General features: G+C 40.4%; 1 protein-coding gene across 1 annotated transcript in view; it reads left to right on the top strand.

Annotated features, from left to right (window-relative positions):
* Nucleotides 1-21,141, top strand: part of klhl13 (kelch-like family member 13) — a 234,681-nt gene that overhangs the window by 198,383 nt on the left and 15,157 nt on the right. Inside the window, exons 5-6 of the mRNA XM_048604950.1 lie at nucleotides 8,362-8,558; nucleotides 9,369-10,164. Coding sequence (XP_048460907.1) covers nucleotides 8,362-8,558; nucleotides 9,369-10,164 — 993 coding nt within the window. The remainder of the gene's footprint in view (nucleotides 1-8,361; nucleotides 8,559-9,368; nucleotides 10,165-21,141) is intronic.

The raw sequence follows: 21,141 nt of genomic DNA, 5'->3' as shown, positions 1-21,141 counted from the left end.
TTACAACCTTCTTTATGAACAGTTATAACACTTACACTGCAATAGACTTCACGCTAACGGGCCCATAGGTTTGTGTTCCGAGGAAGGGTCATCGGACCTGAAACTTTAACTCTGATTTTTTCTTCACAGATGATGCCAGACCTACTGAACTTTTCCAGCAACTTCTGTTTGTGTTATAGCTTTGTGTTTTTACTGGCTGCTTCCCTTCTCGAATGGAAAGGTTATATATTTTGTAATCCAATCAGTTTCAATCTTTCCAGAATCTGGTGAATTTTGGGAAATTCACAGCAATCTACATATCACCTCATCAGTAACCTCTTTTAAGATCCTAAAATGAAGTCCACCCAGAACCAGGGACTTGTTAGCTTGCAATTCCATTAGTTTGCTCAATGCCGAGGAGTTTAATGAACAAATTAAATGAGCTGCAGACACTGATTCAAATCAAAAACTATGATATTGTAGCTATTACAGAGACATTGCTGCAGGATTGTCAGGACTTGGAACTAAACATATGAGGTTATAAGGTTTACAGGAGGGATAGAGAAAATGGTAGAGGGGGTGGAGTAGCATTACTGATTAGAAACAGAATCACTTCTATGGTGAGGAAGGATGTAATGAGGGGAAAGCATCCAGTGGAGACCTTAGCGGTTCAACTAAAGAACTGAAATCACTGATGTCACACATAGACTACCTGGCAGCAACTTAGAAGTGCTAGATTGTACGAATGCTGAAATTGGGCAAGTATGTCACAAAGACAGAGTTGCAGTAATGGGGGATTTTAATCTTGACATAATCTGGGAAAGACCAATAAGCACTTGCCAGAAAGGTAGAATTTCTCGGGTGTGTTTGGGATAGTTTCCTATGGCAATGTGTCTTGGATGCGACAAAGAGACAGGTAATATTGGATATAGTAATGAGCAATGAGTTTGATTTCATTAGTGATCTAGTTGTTAGTGAGCATTTGTCAAAAAATGGTCATAACATGATCGAGTTTCATCTAGCGTTTGTTAAGAGTCAAGCGAAGATCAGATACTAGAATATTGATTTTAAGTCAGGCAGACTTTAATGGGATGAGGCAGAAACTGTCCATAGTAAACTGGAAAAAGTAAATCATAGGTAAAACAACTGAGAAACAGCGGAGGGTTTTCAAAGAAAAATTGAAAGCTGTTCAGAAATAGTTTGTACTCATGAGAGGAATAGCTCCACCTCATCTTAAAAAAAAGAAGCCACAGGCGTATAAGGTAGGGAACAGGATGATTTTTTTTTAGAAAGGGCCTATTAAAATGCAAAGAGCAGTACAGATCTCATAGAATGGGACAAATAGAAAAACCAAAAGAGGGCCACAAAGTGGCTTATACAAACAGCTAAAAAGAATGATGAAAGGAAACTTACAAGGGGCATAAAAGACAATAAGAGATTTTATAGTTACAGAAAGGGAAGTAGGCTGGTTAAGAGTGCTATTGGCCCACTGAAGGCTGAGAGTGGCAATATTGTCAATGATCATGGTGAATATTTTGTTCAGTACTCACAGCAGAAAAGGAGGAAAGCTTGTCGGCAGTCCCAAAGTTAACGGAGAATCATTAAAATTAGCTGAAGTAAATCATCAATAGTGGGGAAATTAATGAAGCTGAGGCATGACAAATCCCCAGGACCTGATGGTTTCATCCACAGGTGTTAAAAGAGGTAGGGGAGCATATTGTTGATGCCTGAACCGTAATGTTTCAGTGTTCCATCCAGAGTTGTATCTGTGGGTTGTAAAGTTGCTCATGTCCCTCCACTCTTTAAGAAGGGTGACAGAGAGAAACCTGGTATTTACCATCCAATTAGCCTGACATCTGTGGTGGGGAAATTGTTGGAGTCCATAATCGAGGATAGAGTAACTGATCAACTCAAATTATCACTAAGTAAGGAAGAGTCAGCATGGATTCATGAAGGATAGGTCATGCCTGACAAACCTGAGTTTTCTTGAAGCGATGACAAAGGTGGTGGACAGAGGTAAGTCAATGGATGCTGTTTATCTGGACTTGCAGAAGGCTTTTAATAACATAAGAGACTGTTAGCTAAGGTGGAAGCCTGGGGAATTGAGGGCAGATTACTGATATGGACAGGAAATTGGTTGAGTGGCAGGAAACAGAGTGGAATAAGGGTAAGTACTGAAATTGGCAGGATGTACCTAATGTTGTCTTGCAGGAATTTATGTTGGGGCCTCAATTTTTCATTGTATTTATTAATGACTTGGATAATGGCATAAAAGTCAAATATCCAAATTTATTCATGACACAAAATTGGCAGCAGTGTAGACAGTGTTGATGGCAGCATAAAATTACAACTGGTCATTGATAGATTAGATGAATGGACAAAGCTGTGGCAGATGGATTTTCATAAATGAGCAAGTATGAGGTTATCAAGGTAGATCAAGGTTTTTTTGGAAGGCACAAAGTTAAATGCAGTGGAAGACCAACGAGATTTGGTGGTTTAGGTGTATAGCTCTATAAAATGCCATGTAAGAGTGCAGCAGATAGTCAGGAAGGCTAATAGAATGCAGGCCTTCATATCTGAAAGGCTGGAATATAAGAATGCAGACGTTGTGTTGCTGTTATACAAAGCCCCAGTTAGATTCCACTTTGAGTCCTATGAGCAGATCTGGGCACCACACATTGGGAAGGATGTTTTGGCGTTGGAGTGAGTTCACTGTAGGTGTATGAGAATGATACCTCACCTTCAGGGGCTAAGTTATGAGGAGAGATTAGACAATTAGGCCTTTATTCTGTCCAGTTTAGAAGGCAAAAGAGTGATCCAGACAATGTTTTCAGGATATTAAAAGAGAAAGACAGGGTAGATAAAGAAACTATTTTTACTGGTTGAAGATTCTAGAACCGGGGGCATAGCCTAAGAATTAGGGCCAGGCCAATCAGAAGAGATGTTAGAAAGCGCCTCAACTTGCAAAGAACAGTGGAGGGTTTGGAACCCTATTCCTCAAATGGCAGTTGATATAATTGAATTTTAAAATCTGAGATAGACCAATTTTTATTAAGAAAGAGTATCTGGGATTATGGGTCCAAAATAGGCATGTGGAGTTCGGCTGCAGATCAGCAATGATCATATTGAATGGTGGAGCAGGCTGGAGAGGCTGAATGAACTTTTCCTGTTCCTAGTGAATGTAGTTTCACAAAGTTCCTCTCTACCTGATTCATACCTATGACTGGAATTTGTTCTGTATAGCAAACACAAAAGTAAAATGTAGGAGCAAATTACTGCAGATGCTGGAATCTGTACTGAAAGCCAAAAGTGCTGGAAATCACAGCGGATCAGGCAGCATCCATTGAGAGAGACCAAGCTAATGTTTCGAGTCTAGATGACTATTTGTCAGAGCTAATGTGAAGTGTGGAGGAGGCAGCATTTATACAATGGTGTGGTTGGGGGTGTGTAGGGATGTTGACGTGCTGGGGTAGAAAGGGTGTTGAAAGTTCAGGTTAAGTGACTGGAATGTGAGAATGGCAGAATAATGGTGTGTCTAACTGCCAAACTGGAAAGAATAGAGTGGGGAGAGAGGACATGGTGACACAGAATATAAGAAGTAAAGCTAAAAGAAAAGGAAGGAATGGGCGTGGATTCACAATCTGAAGGTGTTGAACTCAATATTAAGTCCAGAAGGGTGTAAAGTGCCTAGTCTGAAGCTGAGATGTTGTTTCTCCAGCTTGAGCTGTGATTTGCTGGAGCATTGCAACATGCCAAGGACAGACACGTGGGCGTGGGAGCATGATGCTGTGTTAAAATGACTGGCTTGCGCAGGGACCAGAGGTGTTCCGCAAAGCGGGTACCCAGTTGGCATTTGGTTTCTCCAATGTAAAATAGGCCACATGGAGTGCAGCAACTGCAATACACCAAATTGGAGACGAGATAGGTGAAATGCTGCTTCACCTGGTCAGACTGTTTAGACTCTTGGATGGACAGCGGTGAGGAGGTGAAAGGGCAGGTGTTGCACTTTCTGCAGCTACGTGGGAAGGGGGAGATGGTGTTGGTGGTTGAGCAATGGTCAAAGGTGCCCAGAGGAAACGGTACCTGCGAAATGCAGATGGGGAGTGAGGGAAAGACATGTTTGGTAGCGTTCTACTGGAGTTGTCTGAAATGGTGGAGGATGATCCTTTGAATACAGAGGCTGGTGGGATGAAAAGTGAGGACAAGGGGGACCACATAACGCTGTGGTGAGTGATGGGAAGGGGCAAGGGTGGAAGCATGGGTGATAGGTCAGATGCAAATGAGGGCCCTGTCAACTACAGTGGGTGGGAAATCATGGCTATGGAATGAAGAGGCCGTGTCAGCAGTGCTGTTTTGGAAGGTGGCATTATATAAACAGATACGACGTAAGCGAAGGAACTGGGAGAATGGGATGGAGTCCTTACAGAACATTCGTGTGGGAAGACCAGTTGTGAAGGTAACTACGGGAGTCAGTGTCTTTGTAATGGATGGCAGTAGACGGTTTATTCCTGAAATGGAGACGGAGACATCAAGGAAATGAAGGTAAGTGTCAGAGATGGACCATGTAAAGGTGATAAAGGGATAGAAATTGGAGTCCAGATGGGAGTATGAAGCAGCACCGAGAAAAGAGTTGTGGGAGGGGGCCAGTGTAGAACTGGAACAAGGATTGTTCCACATATTGGGACCCATGTGGGTGCCCATAGCCACTCCTTTGACTTGGCAGAAGTGAGATGAATTAAGGGAGGAATTGTTCTGTGAGAGAACAAGTTCAGCCAAATGGAGGAGAGTGGTGGTGGATGGGGATTGTTCAGGCCTCTGGTCAAGGAAAAAGCTGAGAGCTCTCAGACCATCCTGGTGGTAAATGGAGGTAAGAAGGGATTGGATATCCATGATTAGCAGAAGGCATTTGGGACTGGGAAACTGGAACTTGTCAATATGGCGGAGGGCATCAGTGGAATTGTGATGTAGGTGGACACGTTCTAGACAAGGGGAGAAAGGATGGAGTCAATGTAGAAGGAAATAAGCTCAGCAGGGCAGGAAAAGGCTGATATGATAGGTCTACTGGGGCAGTCCGGTTTGTGGATTTTGGGAAGGAGGTAGAAGTGGGCTGTCCAGGGTTGGGAGACTAAAAGATTGGAGGCAGTGAGGGGAGAGAAGAACTCCAGAGGTAATGAGGTTGATGACAATTGTAGCAACAATGGCTTGATGTTCAGATGTGGGGTAATGGTCCAGGGGAGGTAAAATGGTTGTTCATTTCATTCACAGTTTCATTATTACACAAGGAACAGGAGTAGGCTATTCAGCCCCTCGGGTCTCCTCTGCCATTCAATAAGATCATGGCTGATCTGCATATTCAGCAATAACTATTCAACCCCTGCTTAACCAGAATCTATCTATATGTGCATTAAAAGTATTCAAGGACTCCTTGATCTCCTGTTCAGAAAGAGTCCCAAAGGCTCTCAACTTTGAGATAAAACATTTCGCCTCTGATTTTTAGACAGTGACCCCTAGTGCTTGATCCTCCCTGATGAGGAAGCATTCTCTTTATACCTACCCTATCAAGACCTTTGAGGATTTTGTATGTATAAGTCAAATCACCTCATTCTATAAATTTCTGTGGATACAAGACTAACATGTCCAGCCTTTCCTCATAAGACAGCCCATTCATTCCAGATGTTAGTCTGGTACCTTCACCTGAACTGTTTTATTTCCATCCTTAATTAAGATGATCAATATTGTTTACGGCACTCCACATGTAGTCGCACCATGACCTGTATAACTGAAGCATTGCCTCCCTAAGTTTTGTATACATGTTCCTTTGTGATAAATGTTACCATTGTGTTTGGGTTTGTGAATTACTTGCTGTACCTCCATACTAACCTTTTGTGATTCATATGCTCAAACTGTCAAATCCCTCTGGATCTGAGTTCTGCAGTCTCTCACCGTGTAGATAATATGCTTTTAATTTTTTAAAAAATTCTTCCTGCCATAAGGAACAATACCAAATTTTCCCAGGTTATACTCTATTTGGCGATCTTTGTCCAGTTACATAACCTATCCATATCCCATTCAACATCTTCTTCACAAGTTGCTTTCCTACGTATCTTTGTGTTAATCTACTACGAACTCCCCATTCTCATTATCTAGACACTTGCCTAGTCATTTGCTTTTTAATCCCCATAGAAACTTTTGCAACCTGTTTTAACAATTTTCTGCAACTTTGCTCTCAATGCTCCAATTTCTTACTCCTGGTAAATCTTTTGGTCATTCGCTTCTGTCCAATACCTAAACCATCCCTCATCTTTTTGCAGTTATCTGTTTTTTCTTTAACTATTGTAGTTAACCATGAATAGTGGATCTCGCCTGAGAATATTTGTTTGTAGTAGCAATGTACTTATTCTGAATGTTCTGAAATATTACCTCAAATATCTGTCACTGCTTCTCTAGCGATCTATCCTGCAGCCTAGTGCCCTAGTTCACTATAGCTAGCTCAGTTTCCATGCCCACCTAGTTGTCTTTATTTAAGTTTTAAATATCAGACTTAGACCCACTTTTTTTGCTTTCCAGTTGAATGTAAAATTCAAGCATATTAAGTTTGCTACTACCTAGAGTTGTGGCTTATTCTAATGTCATTAATTAATGCTGTTACAGTGTGTTTTGCTCAGTCTTTGTATTGAGCCTCACTTTTCACTGAATTGTTCAAGTATAGGAACATGGAAACCTCTTTTAAAACACTCAGCATCATCAACCAGTAATCCAGAGAAATGACTGTGAATCCCAGAGGCAGCTGGAAGAATTTAAATTAGATTAATTAAAAAATGTGAAATAATCATAAACTACCAAACAAATAAAGAAAAGTCCCATCCTTATCTGGTCTGGCTTATGGGTGGCTTCAGACCCACAGCAATGTCCTTGGCTCTTAACTGCCGTCTGAAAAAGTCTAGACAATCACTCAGTTGTTGCAGCTTGTTGTGAACATTTATTATAAGAATGCAATCATGTATTATGAAGGTCATGGATAGGTTGTAAAGTCAAGATCTTGTTCCCTAGGATAGGGGAATCTATAACTAGAGGGCATAGGTTTAAAGTGAGAGGGGAAAGATATAAAAGGGGCCTAAGGGGCAACTTTTTCACGCAGAGGGTGGTGCGTGTATGAAGTTAGCGGTCAGGGAAATGGTGGAGGCTGGTTACAATTACAACATTTAAAAGGCATCTGGACAGGTACACGAGTAGGAAGGGTTTAGAGGGATATGGACCAAATGCTAGTAAATGAGACTAGATTGGTTTAGGATATCTGGTTGGCATGGACAAGTTAGACTGTAGGGTCTATTTCTGTGGTGTACAACTCTGACTCTATGCAGACTGCCAAGCATTGATTTCTATATGCCGAGCCAGGACAAATTTGGAAAATCTTCCTTCATAACATTGTTGGACGTCTGCTGATATCTTGAGCTGTCCAGCAGAATATTCAAGCGAAAATCTGACATCTTGGACCCTGCCATTGCAACCCTTGGGTTTGTTGTTTTGACCTGGCAGAGCAGATCCATCAGAATGACTGCAGACCACCTCTGGGGCCCTTACATTTAATCCATCTGAAATTTATAAGAAGCAGACCGAGGATTAAACCAATCTTCTTTATAGCCAGGATCATGGATGACTGCAAATTGATGCACAATCCTTAACCCACCTCATCTTACTGTCTGCAACAGCTCTCCTCTCGCATCAACTCCTGTACATTAAACCCCATGAAGCTGTCAGCTCAGTGCACGTCAAAAACATCATAATCATTCAAAATTCAAAGTCTCTTGGACCGTAAGATGTGACAGCAGAAGTAGGTCATTCAGCCCGTCAAGTCTGCCCCAACATTCAGTGAATTCATGACTGATCTGATAATACTCTATTCTTTAAAATATGATTTGGGGCAAACTTTCAAATGCTTTGTCTAACTTCCCTAAAGTGGGTTAATGTAATTGCTCTCAATTTTCCCTCCATTGTGTGGTTTCTTAAGACATTACCTAGCTTGAAAAATGTTATGGGTAAATGTGTGTTGTTACTGTTGCATGCACTTGCACTGGAGAAACCAACTTGTCTTTGAACTTGTCATTCATATTGCTGAAATATTTCCTGATCCATAATTTCAAATCCGTCTAAGTAATAATAATTTCTAGGCCTCAGTTCATGTTATCTTACTGGTAATGGCTTTCTTTGTGATCTGACTTAAAACGTGATCATGTTGAATTAATTGTGTAAAATGGGCTCATCAATCAGTCCTGAACTGGAGACCTACAAAGACATCTCTTGTTTTTTTTATTTTGAGGTGTTGTTAATGTATCTTTCTGTGCTGGCACCAACTGAAGAGTCACCTTCCTTTTTTGTGATCAGGTGGAATGAAGGAGCAGGACCTCATGTGCATCAAACTTCACGGCGTGAACCGAATAGGGTTGAAGAAAATCATTGATTTCATTTACACTGCAAAGCTTTCCCTGAACATGGACAACCTTCAGGATACTTTGGAAGCAGCTAGCTTTCTGCAGATTTTACCTGTCCTGGATTTCTGTAAAGTATTTCTTATATCTGGGGTAAGATTTTTCTTTTGGACTTTTTCAGTACTAAATGTTCCATCATCCACATATACTTAGATGGATTCCTAGAATTTTGTATGTTAATATTGGTAAACAAATTGATTTTGAAGATATCTCCAGCATTACATTGTGGTTTTGTTTACTTATGAATATAGATCGTGATAATCAGTTGCTAACTATTAGCCTTTTACAAGCACTTTGCTGCAGTTAGTCTTGAAAAATTAGATCTATGACCACTGTTCAATTGTAATTGCTTTAACTTCATTATTCTTTCGAATTGAATATCATCCACATTTCCACGCTCTTTCAGTATGCAGCGTGTAGCTTGTTACAACAAAATACCTGTGGAGAAGTTGGGTACAATGGCTCATTAGGCACTGACTTTTTATCTGCAAAGTCTGGGTTCACATCCATGATTGCCTGTTGGTATGCAAGTCTCCCTGCCTGATTGGTGGGAAAGCTCCAGTGTGTGAAATTAGATTGGTGAGCCCGCTGCATTTACACTGTGGGGCCATGGATAGCATGAAATTGTCCTTAATTAGGAACCTAACCATGGAAAGAAGAAGCATGTTAGATTGAGAAAATTAACTCAGCTGAAGAGCGTTTTTCAGAAGGGTAAAGAGAGTTTTACTTTGCTATATATATCTACCTTGGAGGTGACACTGAGTGGCTGAATGAGAAACGCTTTCCATTCCGCAACACCAATATCCCTCACCCTGATAGGATTGAAGGAAAAATAAGGGCAAGGAAGAATAACATTTTAACCAGATGCTTAATATTGAACTTGTTATTTCTGACACTTCTTAGGTTTCTCTTGAAAACTGTGTTGAGGTTGGACGAATTGCAAATACTTACAACTTGACGGAAGTAGATAAATATGTGAATAACTTCATTCTGAAGAACTTCACTGCACTGCTAAGTACTGGTGAATTTGTGAAACTCCCATTTGAGCGCCTTGCCTTTGTGCTTTCAAGTAACAGCCTCAAAAACTGCACGGAACTTGAACTTTTCAAGTCTGCCTGTCGTTGGTTGAGATACGAGGATTCACGGATGGATTTTGCCTCAAAGATAATGAAGAACATTAGGTTTCCTCTGATGTCACCGCAGGAATTAATTAATCATGTTCAAACGGTGGACTTCATGAGAACGGACAATGTTTGTGTCAATCTGCTACTAGAAGCCAGTAACTATCAGATGATGCCCTATATGCAGCCTGTTATGCAGTCTGAAAGAACCTGTATCCGTTCAGATAACACGCACTTAGTAACCTTGGGTGGAGTGCTGAGGCAACAGCTAGTTGTGAGCAAAGAGTTAAGATTATATGACGAAAAGGCCCATGAATGGAAATCGCTCGCTCCAATGGATGCACCAAGGTACCAGCATGGCATTGCAGTGATTGGAAACTTCCTTTACGTTGTAGGTGGGCAGAGCAATTATGATACAAAAGGAAAGACTGCTGTTGACACCGTGTTCAGATACGATCCTCGGTACAACAAATGGATGCAAGTAGCGTCTTTAAATGAAAAGCGTACTTTCTTCCACCTAAGTGCCCTGAAAGGTCACCTTTATGCAGTTGGTGGTAGAAATGCAGCTGGAGAATTAGGTAGGTATTTTCTTTTCCCTTCATGTTAATTCTAATCAGATTCTAATATCCAAACAAGTAGCTATATGTGTATGAAATATCTGATTATGACAGCTCTCACCTGTCCTTTTGAACTACAAGGTAGAAAGTTAATACGATGATAAGGATCTAGGATCTCCAATCTACTTACATGTGGTGGGAAATAAATTGCACTGATACTAATTTGCTTTAAAATTAGATAATGTATTAAAATGGAAGTAGTTTGGTTAGGTGATGGAAACTGCCTGGATTTTCCATCAGTTGCTTGAACTGGGCTAGCTCCTCAGCTCCAATAGTTAGTTGTGTCATTCTTTAATGAAGTTTAAAAGGTTTATTGGATTGTCTTGTGTATTCACCGTGTTTAATGTATTGTGACGTTTTTGTAATTAGATTGAATGTTAATTTAAACAGATGGTGCCATTTCCCCAATATTAGTAACTCCCTATGAAAAACATAAATGATGTAACTGGCTGAGACAAAATTGGGTTTAATTGGTGAGGTATCAGAAGCCTGAAAGTCTTTCTGGAAAATCATGCCCTGTTGTGTTTCAGTGCAGTGGGTCTGAGCAACATCAGCTTGTTCAAGCTCTTTTCAGATTATAATATGTGTAACTGCTCACCTGGGAAATATATTTGAGAGATGTGAATGGTACTATTTTGGAGCTGTTGTCTACCCTTAAGCAAGCTGGATGCTTTGTTACTATCCACTAATAATGCCAAAGTTCCTAAACATGGTGAGGAATTTCGCTGAATGGATTGCACAACCTTTTGAAATTCAGTAGAGTGAGATGCCCATGGTGTTCAATACGTTGCCTGTTCCAAATGAACACTCAAGAAATTCAATAGATTACTGAACTATGTCATCAAATTAGTAGAATGAAAGTTGGGGAACTTCTTGATCAAACTGTAATGTGCCCTAGTCAGAACTCTGCTCAAAACTGACCGGTTCTAGTTGTCAAGATATAAGATTCAAACATTGGAGGCAATGAGAAGAATAACCATGAAATTTAGAGGTTTGAATTATGAAGAAAGATGGGAGAAATGTTAATCTTCAGCCCTCAAAGGATATTATAGATGGATATAGGAGTTGTTGAATATGGTAAATCCACAGAACTGCTTGAAATTAAATAGTAGGCTTAGGAAAAATAGTTCAAAGTCATAAATGGTTAGTTTAGGATTGACAACACAGCATTCAGAAAATGATCAACAATAATAGAAACAAGTTGCATTCATGAGGAATCATTTAAATAGGAAAGCAGCCCAAGGCGCTCAAGCGGCTGAATGGCTGCCTTCTCCTATTTCGTATGCATTTGTGTTCACAGAAATGTATTCGAACAGAAGTGCACAGTAATTCAAAGGTAGAAATATTTTGGAGGAGTGACATAAAAACTGGGCTTGCCAGGTGGGCTTTAAGTATCATTTTAAACGGGCAGAGAAAGTTGAAGGAACAAAGGGGTTTAAGGTATAGGGTTTACTAAGTTAAGTGGCATGGATACCAACGATGGAGCAAAAACAAGGCAGACTTGGACGAACTTAGAGTCTTAGGACTTCTCTGGAGCTCAAAAGGGTGAGACCATGTGGTGATTAACAATGAACTTTTAAAAATGATTGTGTTGGTCATCTGACAACAAATATATATTACTTCCCATAGAGCTGATGGGTAGATAGGATTTGGTATGGGATATGATGTAGATAGAAAAGTTGAAGTGAGCTGAAGCTTATGGAGGAAGGAGGGATTAGCTGTTGGCAATCAAGTCTATAGTGAAAAAGGCATGGATTAGCGTTCCAGTGACATATGGGCTAAGGCTGGGCATTGTTGAAAAGGCGGAGACTGTTGTCCTCTTCAATGGAGAGGATTTGTCACAAATGACAGCTTGGGTGTTGTGGTGAAAATGAGCTTAGATTTGGGTGATGCTAACAAATTTAAGAAATTTGGAGTCAAGGTCAGAGTTTGCAAAGTGTAAGGGGTAGTAAGAGTCACCATTACCTTTTCTCACACCTAATAGTGCTTGTAGCAGATAAAGCACGTGTTCGCAGCTGGTTCTGTAGCTGGATTTTTCCTGGACAAGTCACTGACCTGTCACCCGGAGGCTTTAGCTTAAGGGGTGACACTGCATGAAGCATGGCTGATCAGAACACATTTTCTTTCGTTCTTTCGTTCTTTCTTTCCTTCTGCCTGCCTGCCTACCTACCATAGTTGTGAGAGAAGGATTTGCAAGTTAGTTATCAATTTGTTTGACCACCTTATGAATACATCTTTCGTGGTCATCAAATCTTAGGGTGGGACTGAAAATGGAGCCTCTAGCTCAGTTAGGAATGCTACCCACTACATCACAAGACCTCCCCATCACCACAGTGTTTAAAATAGAACCGATAACGTAGACAGATTTTGTTAATGGACAAGTTTTGTCACCCATGAGGCATGCTTCCATTCCAAGTCATGATACTAGTGCAAATCATCCAGAATAAATGAGATGACAGAGACCCATTCAGAAGTAAATGGATTCTCTGGCAGAAATGACAAGGGTGGCAATGGGGCTTGGTGTCAATCCATTGTTGGGGTGGTTGGGAATAATAGTGGATAGAATATTGGGACAGGGAGAAGGTTGGTGAGATTATTCCTCTGTGGATACACTGACCGGGAAAGTAAGTGAGAATGGAATAGAAAAGTTGAGATTGCTGCTTGTTTCGAGGCAATGACTGTTTTCTCAAGAGTCCTTTGGAAAATGTAGAGGATAGCTGTGAACTTGACCAGAAGGCTTTCAAGCCTAAAATGATAGTCAGAAGACAGGAGTATTGACGGATTAGGAAAGAGAAACCGAAGGTGATAGGGAGGTTTGAAGCTTTTGAGAAAGAAGAGAAGCAGCACCAAGTTTTGCATCTAGACGGGCACTCAGTGAGTTTTCATATTGCGTCGTGCAGGAGAGAACTGTGGAATTTAAGTATTTGGTGAATTTGGGGTGACAGGAGCAGAGGTGGGACAGATTAGGACTCAAGGGGTTTGATATATGGAGGCAAGCTAGGGTATGAAACTGGCACTTTGTCTTACTTTGTAAAAACAAATGCAATGCTGCAAAAGTTATTAAGAATGAGCAGGTAGTTGAGATACTAGTTGGGCATAAAAATGGATGAAGAGGTGGTGTTAAGAAAGGCTGACTCTACTGGGACAATGAGGCTTTAAGAAGTACAGGAGAGTGTGGAGGCATTGATCAATACCTTCCAATCCTGCACTGGAGAATGGTCAAGATTATTTCCTTACTCATAAAAGAGCCTAAGGATAGGCCTCACCAATGAGTTCAACCTTAATGGTGCAAAGCCTTGAGAAACAATAATCCCTAGAGAAAATGAACTATCACTGCACAAATTTGTATTTAATTTGGAAAGTTAGCCTGGATCTCTGGTGAGGCAAAAGAATGTGTTGATCAAGGTAGTGCAGTTAGGATGTGTGTGGCCTCCTAAAAGGTATTTGATATCCTGTCATATAACAAACCTGCCAGCAAAGTTGAACCTCATGGAATAAAAGTGACGGTAGCAGCATGGACACTAAATTGGCTAAATGACAGGAAATGCAGAGTGTTAATGAACAGCTGAAGAAGGGTCACTGGACCTGAAACGTTAACTCTGCTTGCTGTCCACAGATGCTGCCAGACCTGAGTTTTACCAGCAATTTCTGATATTGTTTCTGATTTCCAGCATCTACAGTTCTTGGATGTTTGTTTGAGTGGTGAGTGGCTGCTTTTCAGACTAGAAGAGGGAATACAATGGGATCTCCAGGCTTTTCCTGATCTACATTAAAGACTTGAGTGTACAGGGCACAACATTGCATTTTGCAGAGAACATGAAACTTGTAAGTACTGTGAAAAATCAGAAGGATAGAGGTAGTCTTCAAGAAACAGGCTGATGAAACGAATGGCAAATAACAGGTGAAAATTCACTTCGATAAGTGTGAAGTAATACAGTTTGGTAAGAAGAAAGAGGAGTAGTAATATATGATAAGGAGTATGCAGGAGATCATTAAAAATGATACAGCAGGTTGAGAAAGTGGTTTAAAAAAAACGCTCATGGAATCATGGCTTTATAAATAGAGGCATAAAGTCCGAAAGCAGGTTACTGCATGTGGACTTTTATAAAACCATAGTTGAAGCACTGGATTCAATTCTGAACACCACAGTCCAAGAATGATGTGAAGACTTGAGAGAGGATGTAGGAAAGATTTATGAAGCTGGTGTTAGGGGTGAGGGAGTTTCAGTTACTGGGTTTAATCTGGGTTAATGAGAGAAGAATTATACCAACATTTATTGCCTATCCCTAACTGTCTGGAGAGCAGTTAAGAGTCAACTGCATTGGGTCTAGAGTTGCATGTAGGCCAGATCTTATAAGGACATAAATGAATCAGCATTTTTTAAGACAAAGTGGTTACATGTTTGCCATTAGACTAGATCTTTATTCCAGATTTTAGTTGAATTCATATTTCACCACTTGCCGTGATGCTGTTTGAACCTATGTCCCCAGAATATTCGTTTGGATGACTAGTCCAGTGATAATACCAGTATGCTGCTGTGTCAAAGGAGATTTAATATTGCAATTCAAAATCATAAAGAGTCTAGACAGATGAAGAGAAATTGATCTGGTTGAAGTGCCAAGGACCACTGGACTAGATTTAAGTGATTTGCAAAAAGGCAACAAGACAAAAAAGCTTAAGCACTGAGTCCTGAAGATCTGGAATGCAGTACTTAAAAGATTGGTGGGGGCAGATTCAGTTGTGGCTTTGTAAATAGAATTTCAATGAGCACCTGAAGGGAGAAAAATTGGAGGGCTATGGAGAAATGTCAGCTGAATGCGATCAGCTAAATTTGCTCCTGCATAGGACCAGTATTGATTCAACAGGCCAGATATGCCAAGATGTTGGCAGATAAAAGTGCAGTGGTACTTTCTCAGTGATTGAGTGCCATGTGGATTTTTTTGCCCTTTGCTGAAAGTCTAATTACCCTATAAACAATGTTTCTATTATATTGAGTCAGAGCACCTTCTATTACCCCTGTATGTATTGCACTGGGTATTTCCTCATTTGCATTCTTCCACCATTATCTCGCAATATATGATTTTCCTTGGATCAGCAGTAAAATATTTGTTTGTTTATCTTGGATCCATTTTTCTTTGAACAGTTTTTCCCTGGAGGTTATCTACAAGACTTCGTATCTGAACTAATACCTAACACAGAATGAAACAGTCATGACTGATGTCACAGATTTATTTTATGATTTGCACGACATTGATATCCAAGAATTGCTGCTGGACAGTCCAGGCGGTTTTATAAATTTCAAACTATTGTCATCTACTGCACTTATCAATTTTCCTCAAACATTATTCAAACAGGCATTGGTAATATGCTTTATTAAACGTAAATAAAAGTTCATTCAGTGGTTCAGTCTTAATGTCTTTAACTCTGGCTACAGAAAGCGTAGTTCACGTATCTTTAGCTGCTATTTCAACCTCTTCCCTTTGTATCCATGTTTTGGAAACTGGAAGCATAGCTAAAACAAAGCAAGTTCCAACACACAGCCTTGGCAAGCATTTTTTAAAAAGCTGCTATTTACCATTTCCTCACTGTGTTTGTTGTATTCATGTGAAATGCTTTGCTTTGAAGTCAATTTGACATGTTTTTGTTTCAAACCAGATCTTGCAGGACAAGTGCATCCGTGGTTAATCTTCTTGTTTTTGGGGAGAAATACCATTCCTTGTTGGCAGATATTTACTGTTGCAGTTGAATCTAATTATACCCACAGGCTCAGATTAAAAATTAGTAGGTTTCTCCAATAGCTGAGACACATTTGCCAAGAATCATTTTGGATGTAGTTTTCATTTTTGTTAAACTGGAACTTCTTTGAAAGTATGAAAGGGGGCATTCCCATAAGCATTCCTTGTGATAACGGTCTATGTATAGATCCTTTTAATGATGTTTTATTCAAGATTTCATTCGTGAGATCATGCTGTTGGGCATGTTCCATTGCAAAATGTAAAACCCAACCACCATTATTTCTTGAACTTTCAATTAATACAGAACGTACGGTTACATTATGTGTGTACAAGTTAAGACACAGCTCTTAATTTCATCAGTCTAATTTTTCTGTTCGGGTTATTACGGTATGTGATTAAATACTGTACTTGCTCCTTGTTTATTATTACTTGGAATTTGTAGGTTGATACTAAATGCAGGCATTTTAGCATATCATGCATGTTAAAGCCTTAAAAATGCTATTAGAACAACTACAGTTGAACTGAGAAGGCTAATTGAGTAGTCCATTGAGCTGCAGTGATCGCAGAGAAATTGTGGGAATGCAGACAATAATATTCCAGCCCATGATTTCTCAAGCACCCGATGGACATTACTCCCTGCTATGAATACTTGTATTTAGATGCTGAAATAGCCATCTTTCAAAAGGATACTTGTGTCTGGTGGACGAGTGAATCCAGTGCATTGCCTGGATGAAAGCTTCAGTGTTGCATTTATTATTGCAGCAGTGCAGTTGTCAGCAGCTGAGAGGGAGGCACCAACTTGATGGAAGCAAAGGGTCCCACCTAACCCTGACCGTGATTTTCAGCTTAAGGTGAGTGAGTTAACAAGAGGGGGTGCGAGGTGCTGCCCGAGAGAGAGAGAAATTGTAAGCACTGCTGTGCTATAAACAAAAATTAACTAGTCATTGTTAGAAATCTGTCAGTTGATTAATAGTTCTGAGGAAGGGTCACTCGACATGAAACATTAACTCTGATTTCTCTCCATAAATGTTGCCAGACCTGCTGAGCTTTCCAGCGATTTCTGTTCTTGTTTCTGATTTACAGCATCCGTAGTTTTTTCGATTTTGATTAGTAGTGCTGGGAATGAAAGAAATCTATGATAACAAACTTGAAAGGATGCTGAAAAGATAAGAATGATTGTGGAGATGGAAGGATTGGAGTGAAATGCAGTGATATAATTTGGCCATGATTTTGGGTGGTGTGGTGGCTCAGTGGTTAGCACTGCTGCCTCACAGCACCAGGGACCCGGGTTCAATTTCAACCTTGGGTGACTGTCTGTGTGGAGTCTGCACATTCTCCCCTTGTCTGCGTGGGTTTCCTCCAGGTGCTCCGGTTTCCTCCCACAGTCCTAAGATGTGCAGGTTGGTGGGTTGGCTATGCTAAATTGCCCATAGTGTCTAGGGTGGATAGGGCAGTGGGTGTGGGAATGGGTGGGATGCTCTTTGGAGGGTCATTGTGGACTCAATCGGCCGAATGGCCTGCTTCCACACTGTAGGGATTCTATGATCAATGATTTCACTTGAAAGGGAGGGGAAACAGATGAAATGAATGTTGCTTTAGAATTTAAAAGTGATTAAGTAAGGGATTTCTTGTGGCACAGTGGTAGTGTCCCTACCCCTAAACTGGGGTCCTGGGTTCAGTCCCATCTGCTCCAGAGGTGTGTAATAACATCTCTGAACAGCTTTTTTAGAAAAATAAGTTAATTTTTTCTTTGAAAAAGGTGGTTATATAGGGCTCTTGTAGCACAGTGGTAGAGTCCCTACTGCTGAGCCAGGAGGCCTGAGTTCAAGTCCCACCAGCCCCTGAGATGTATAATAGCATTTCTGAACAGGTTGATTAGAAAACATCATATAGGTGGTTAGGTCCATTGTTTTGCAGTTTAAGTAATTTTGAATAAATATTGTGGTCAGAATGGGTTTGAAAAGAATAGCCTGCTTGGTACCTCGAACTCTAGACCACTGGAGTTATCCTTGCTTCATGTCTGGTTCTGTTGTAGATTAATGAAGAGTTTGATAATCATGATTAGTCAACATCTCCCTCATCATGGTGTCATGTATCCTTATATCAGAATGGTGGAATGTGAACTTGATGGATTGTAGTCTTTTCTTCTCCATCAATTCCCATGTTCTTAGAAAAGATGAAAATCTGTTCAAATCGCAACAGTGGTGTGATTTGATTATTTCAAATCCAAATTTACAGATTTAATTTGGATCTCGTTTTAAAAAGAATTGTGGAACAATGTACCATACATTAATAATAATAGTAGCAGATTGAAATAGTTGCCAAGTTGAGTGGAACATGAGTAATGTCTGAAGTAGCCCCAATCTATAGTTAAATCTAGTTAGAGGGAGGATGGAAGAGTGAAATTGTGCAACCTATCCTGAACACAGGAGGAATTTATCTTATCGGTGCTCTTGGTACCTTACACAAATATCATATTGTGACTCCAAAGCACCTTTTCAGACTGACCCATGTCTCATACAAATCTATTAGTTTGAAACACAGCCTTTTAATAATTGCATCAAGAGATACGGTACTCAGCAGTGTCATAGGTTGATGCTTTTTGTGGTTTTATTTTCCCAAAACGCAAATCTTAAAAACAAACCATCTTGTTATTAGGTAGTGTAAAAGCACTTTAATTTGTAATTTTAATTGACGTTAATGGTTGACTGTTAATGAGGTACTCTGATACTTTGGAATTGAAATGACCGCATGATGTTAACACTGTAGAGTGTTGCAAGATGTAACTAAAATTCTGTGACTTCCAACAAGGTTTGCTTCCTGCTAGGATACATGACAGTGGAATTTCCTCTACATTGTACAGGACTTTATGAAGAATTACACATACTTAATTATTGATTCTCAATCAGACAAACCTGCTATTATACATCAGGCTAAAATTAACAATCATTATTTTCATGTGAAGGTACCAAATAATTAAAAGAACATTTTGTACAGATTCGAGAGACTAGGATTGTTAAACTGGCATTCAGAGTTTGAAACGCACATTAAACTGTTACATTCCAAATATAAGCCTTCAGTACAGTCACAGTAGCCCTGTAAGAATTCATTGTAGTTGGCAATTTACAGAAATGTTAGAAGAGCTCACAGTGAAGTAATTTCTGAGGAAGAATCGCAATGTGGTGGAAAGCAGTTCACAGAAATCTTAATAATCTTAATGAAAGCATACTTAGTTTTATTTATCAGAAGTGGAAAATGAGAAGGCTTGGAATATATTTCATAGAATCCCTACAGTGTGGAAGCAGGCCATTCAGCCCATCAAATACACACCAACCCTTCAAAGAGCATTTCACCCACACTTACCTCTCTTCCCCATCCACCACGCACACGCACTCGCTCGCCCTGTAACCCTGCATTTCCCGTGGCTAATCCACCTAACCTGCATAACCCTGGTCACTATGGGCAAGTTAGCATGGCCAATCTACCTAACTTGTGCATCTTCGGACTCTGGTAGGAAACTGGAGCACCTGGAAGAAACCTACACAGGCATGGGGAGAATGTGCAATCTGCACACAGACAGTCATCCAAGGGTGGAATTGAACCCAGGACCTTGGTGCTGTGAGGCAGCAGTGCTAATCACTCTGCTGACTGAAGTATGATATTGCAAAATTATGACCTTACCCAAAGCATTCAGTGCATGTGGAATATCTATTGAAATATCTTCAAAATAATCTCTTAATATGATACTAATTCTAAAGTAGAAGTGCAAGCCCAAGAGAAATCCAGTACATCCGAAGAATGTCATAAATATCAGTGCAGCCGGTGAGCTGCAGCTGAATGCTGCTTGAACATATCACTCTCATGCGCATGTATGCAACAAAATATTGCTTAAGTTTTTTTTTTAGTTTTACTCATGGGATGTGAGCTGTGCTGAATGGGCCAGCATTTATTGTCTATCCCTAGTTGCCCTTGAGAAGCAGATGGTGAACTGCCTTCTTGAACCGCTGCATACATGTGCTGATGGTAAACCCACAGTGCCATTGGGGAAGGAGTTACAGATTTTTCACCCAGCAATGCTGAAGGGATGGTGATATATTTCTAAGTCAGGATGGTGAGTGACTTAGAGAGAAACTTGGAAGTGGTGCCTGCTGCGAGTATCTAGTTCAGGGAATTTGAAGGCAGCGTAGAAGTTCAGCACAGAAGGGATGAGGTGCTTTTTGCAGTTGGTAATGTCTTTTTACAGGATAAATTGATGCCAGGATCAGGGGCCTTGCACAAAAGTGGACATCACAGCAAAACTGCAAGTTCACTGATTGGTAATAGCTACTAATTAGACTATCTTCTAGGTTACTTTCAGATTGAAGGAAAATAGGGGAAATGTTTACTGGTTACAAACTAAAAGACCAGTTGCAAATTTTTAGAGATCAATTTAAGAACTAAGTAAATAAAATTGAGATGCAGGGCCAGAAGGCGTGTTATAACTGCATGATGTGGGAGCTGCTGGACCCTAATGTGGTTTGTAGTGACCACATCTGTAGCCAAGTGTTGGTTGTTTGAGGAACTCTGGCTCAGAGTTGATGAGTTGGAGTTTGAGCTTTGAACACTGCAACACATCAGTTGGGGGGGGTGGGGGTTAGTTACCTGGATGCTATGTTTCAAGAGGCAGTCATGCCCGTTAGATTAACTACCTTAAATTCTGCCTGTGGTCAGGAATGCGAAAGCATAACTACAAGCGAGGCAGGTAGAACGATCCAGTGCTGAAGGAGCCTCAGTCCTTGAACTTGTCTAACGGGTTGGAGATTCTTGGTGTCTGTGCAGATGAGTGTGGGCTGTAGGGAGGATGAGCAAACTGACCATAGATCTGTGCTTTAGGGAGCCATTCAAGATGAGAAAAAGAGAAATGTAGTTGTAATCAGGATAGTATAGTCAGGAGAATAGGCACAATTCTCTGAGGCCAGTATTGAGAGTCTTGAAGGGTGTTGCCATGTAGGTAGCAATGATATAGGTAGAAAGGTATGATATAGGTAGCAATGATATGGCTCATGTAGGTAGCAATGATATAGGTAGAAAGAGGTGATATGAAGGTGCTGTTGTTGGACTGGGGTGGACAAGGTCAGAAGTCACACGACACCACGTTACAGTCCAACAGGTTTATTTGAAATCACAAGCTTTTGGAGCGCTGCTCCTTCATCAGGTGAAGTGA

Source organism: Rhincodon typus, chromosome 14 (assembly GCF_021869965.1).
Source record: "Rhincodon typus isolate 14 chromosome 14, sRhiTyp1.1, whole genome shotgun sequence".
NCBI classification, from domain to species: Eukaryota; Metazoa; Chordata; class Chondrichthyes; order Orectolobiformes; family Rhincodontidae; genus Rhincodon; species Rhincodon typus.
This window is presented reverse-complemented; position numbering and strand designations above follow the sequence as displayed.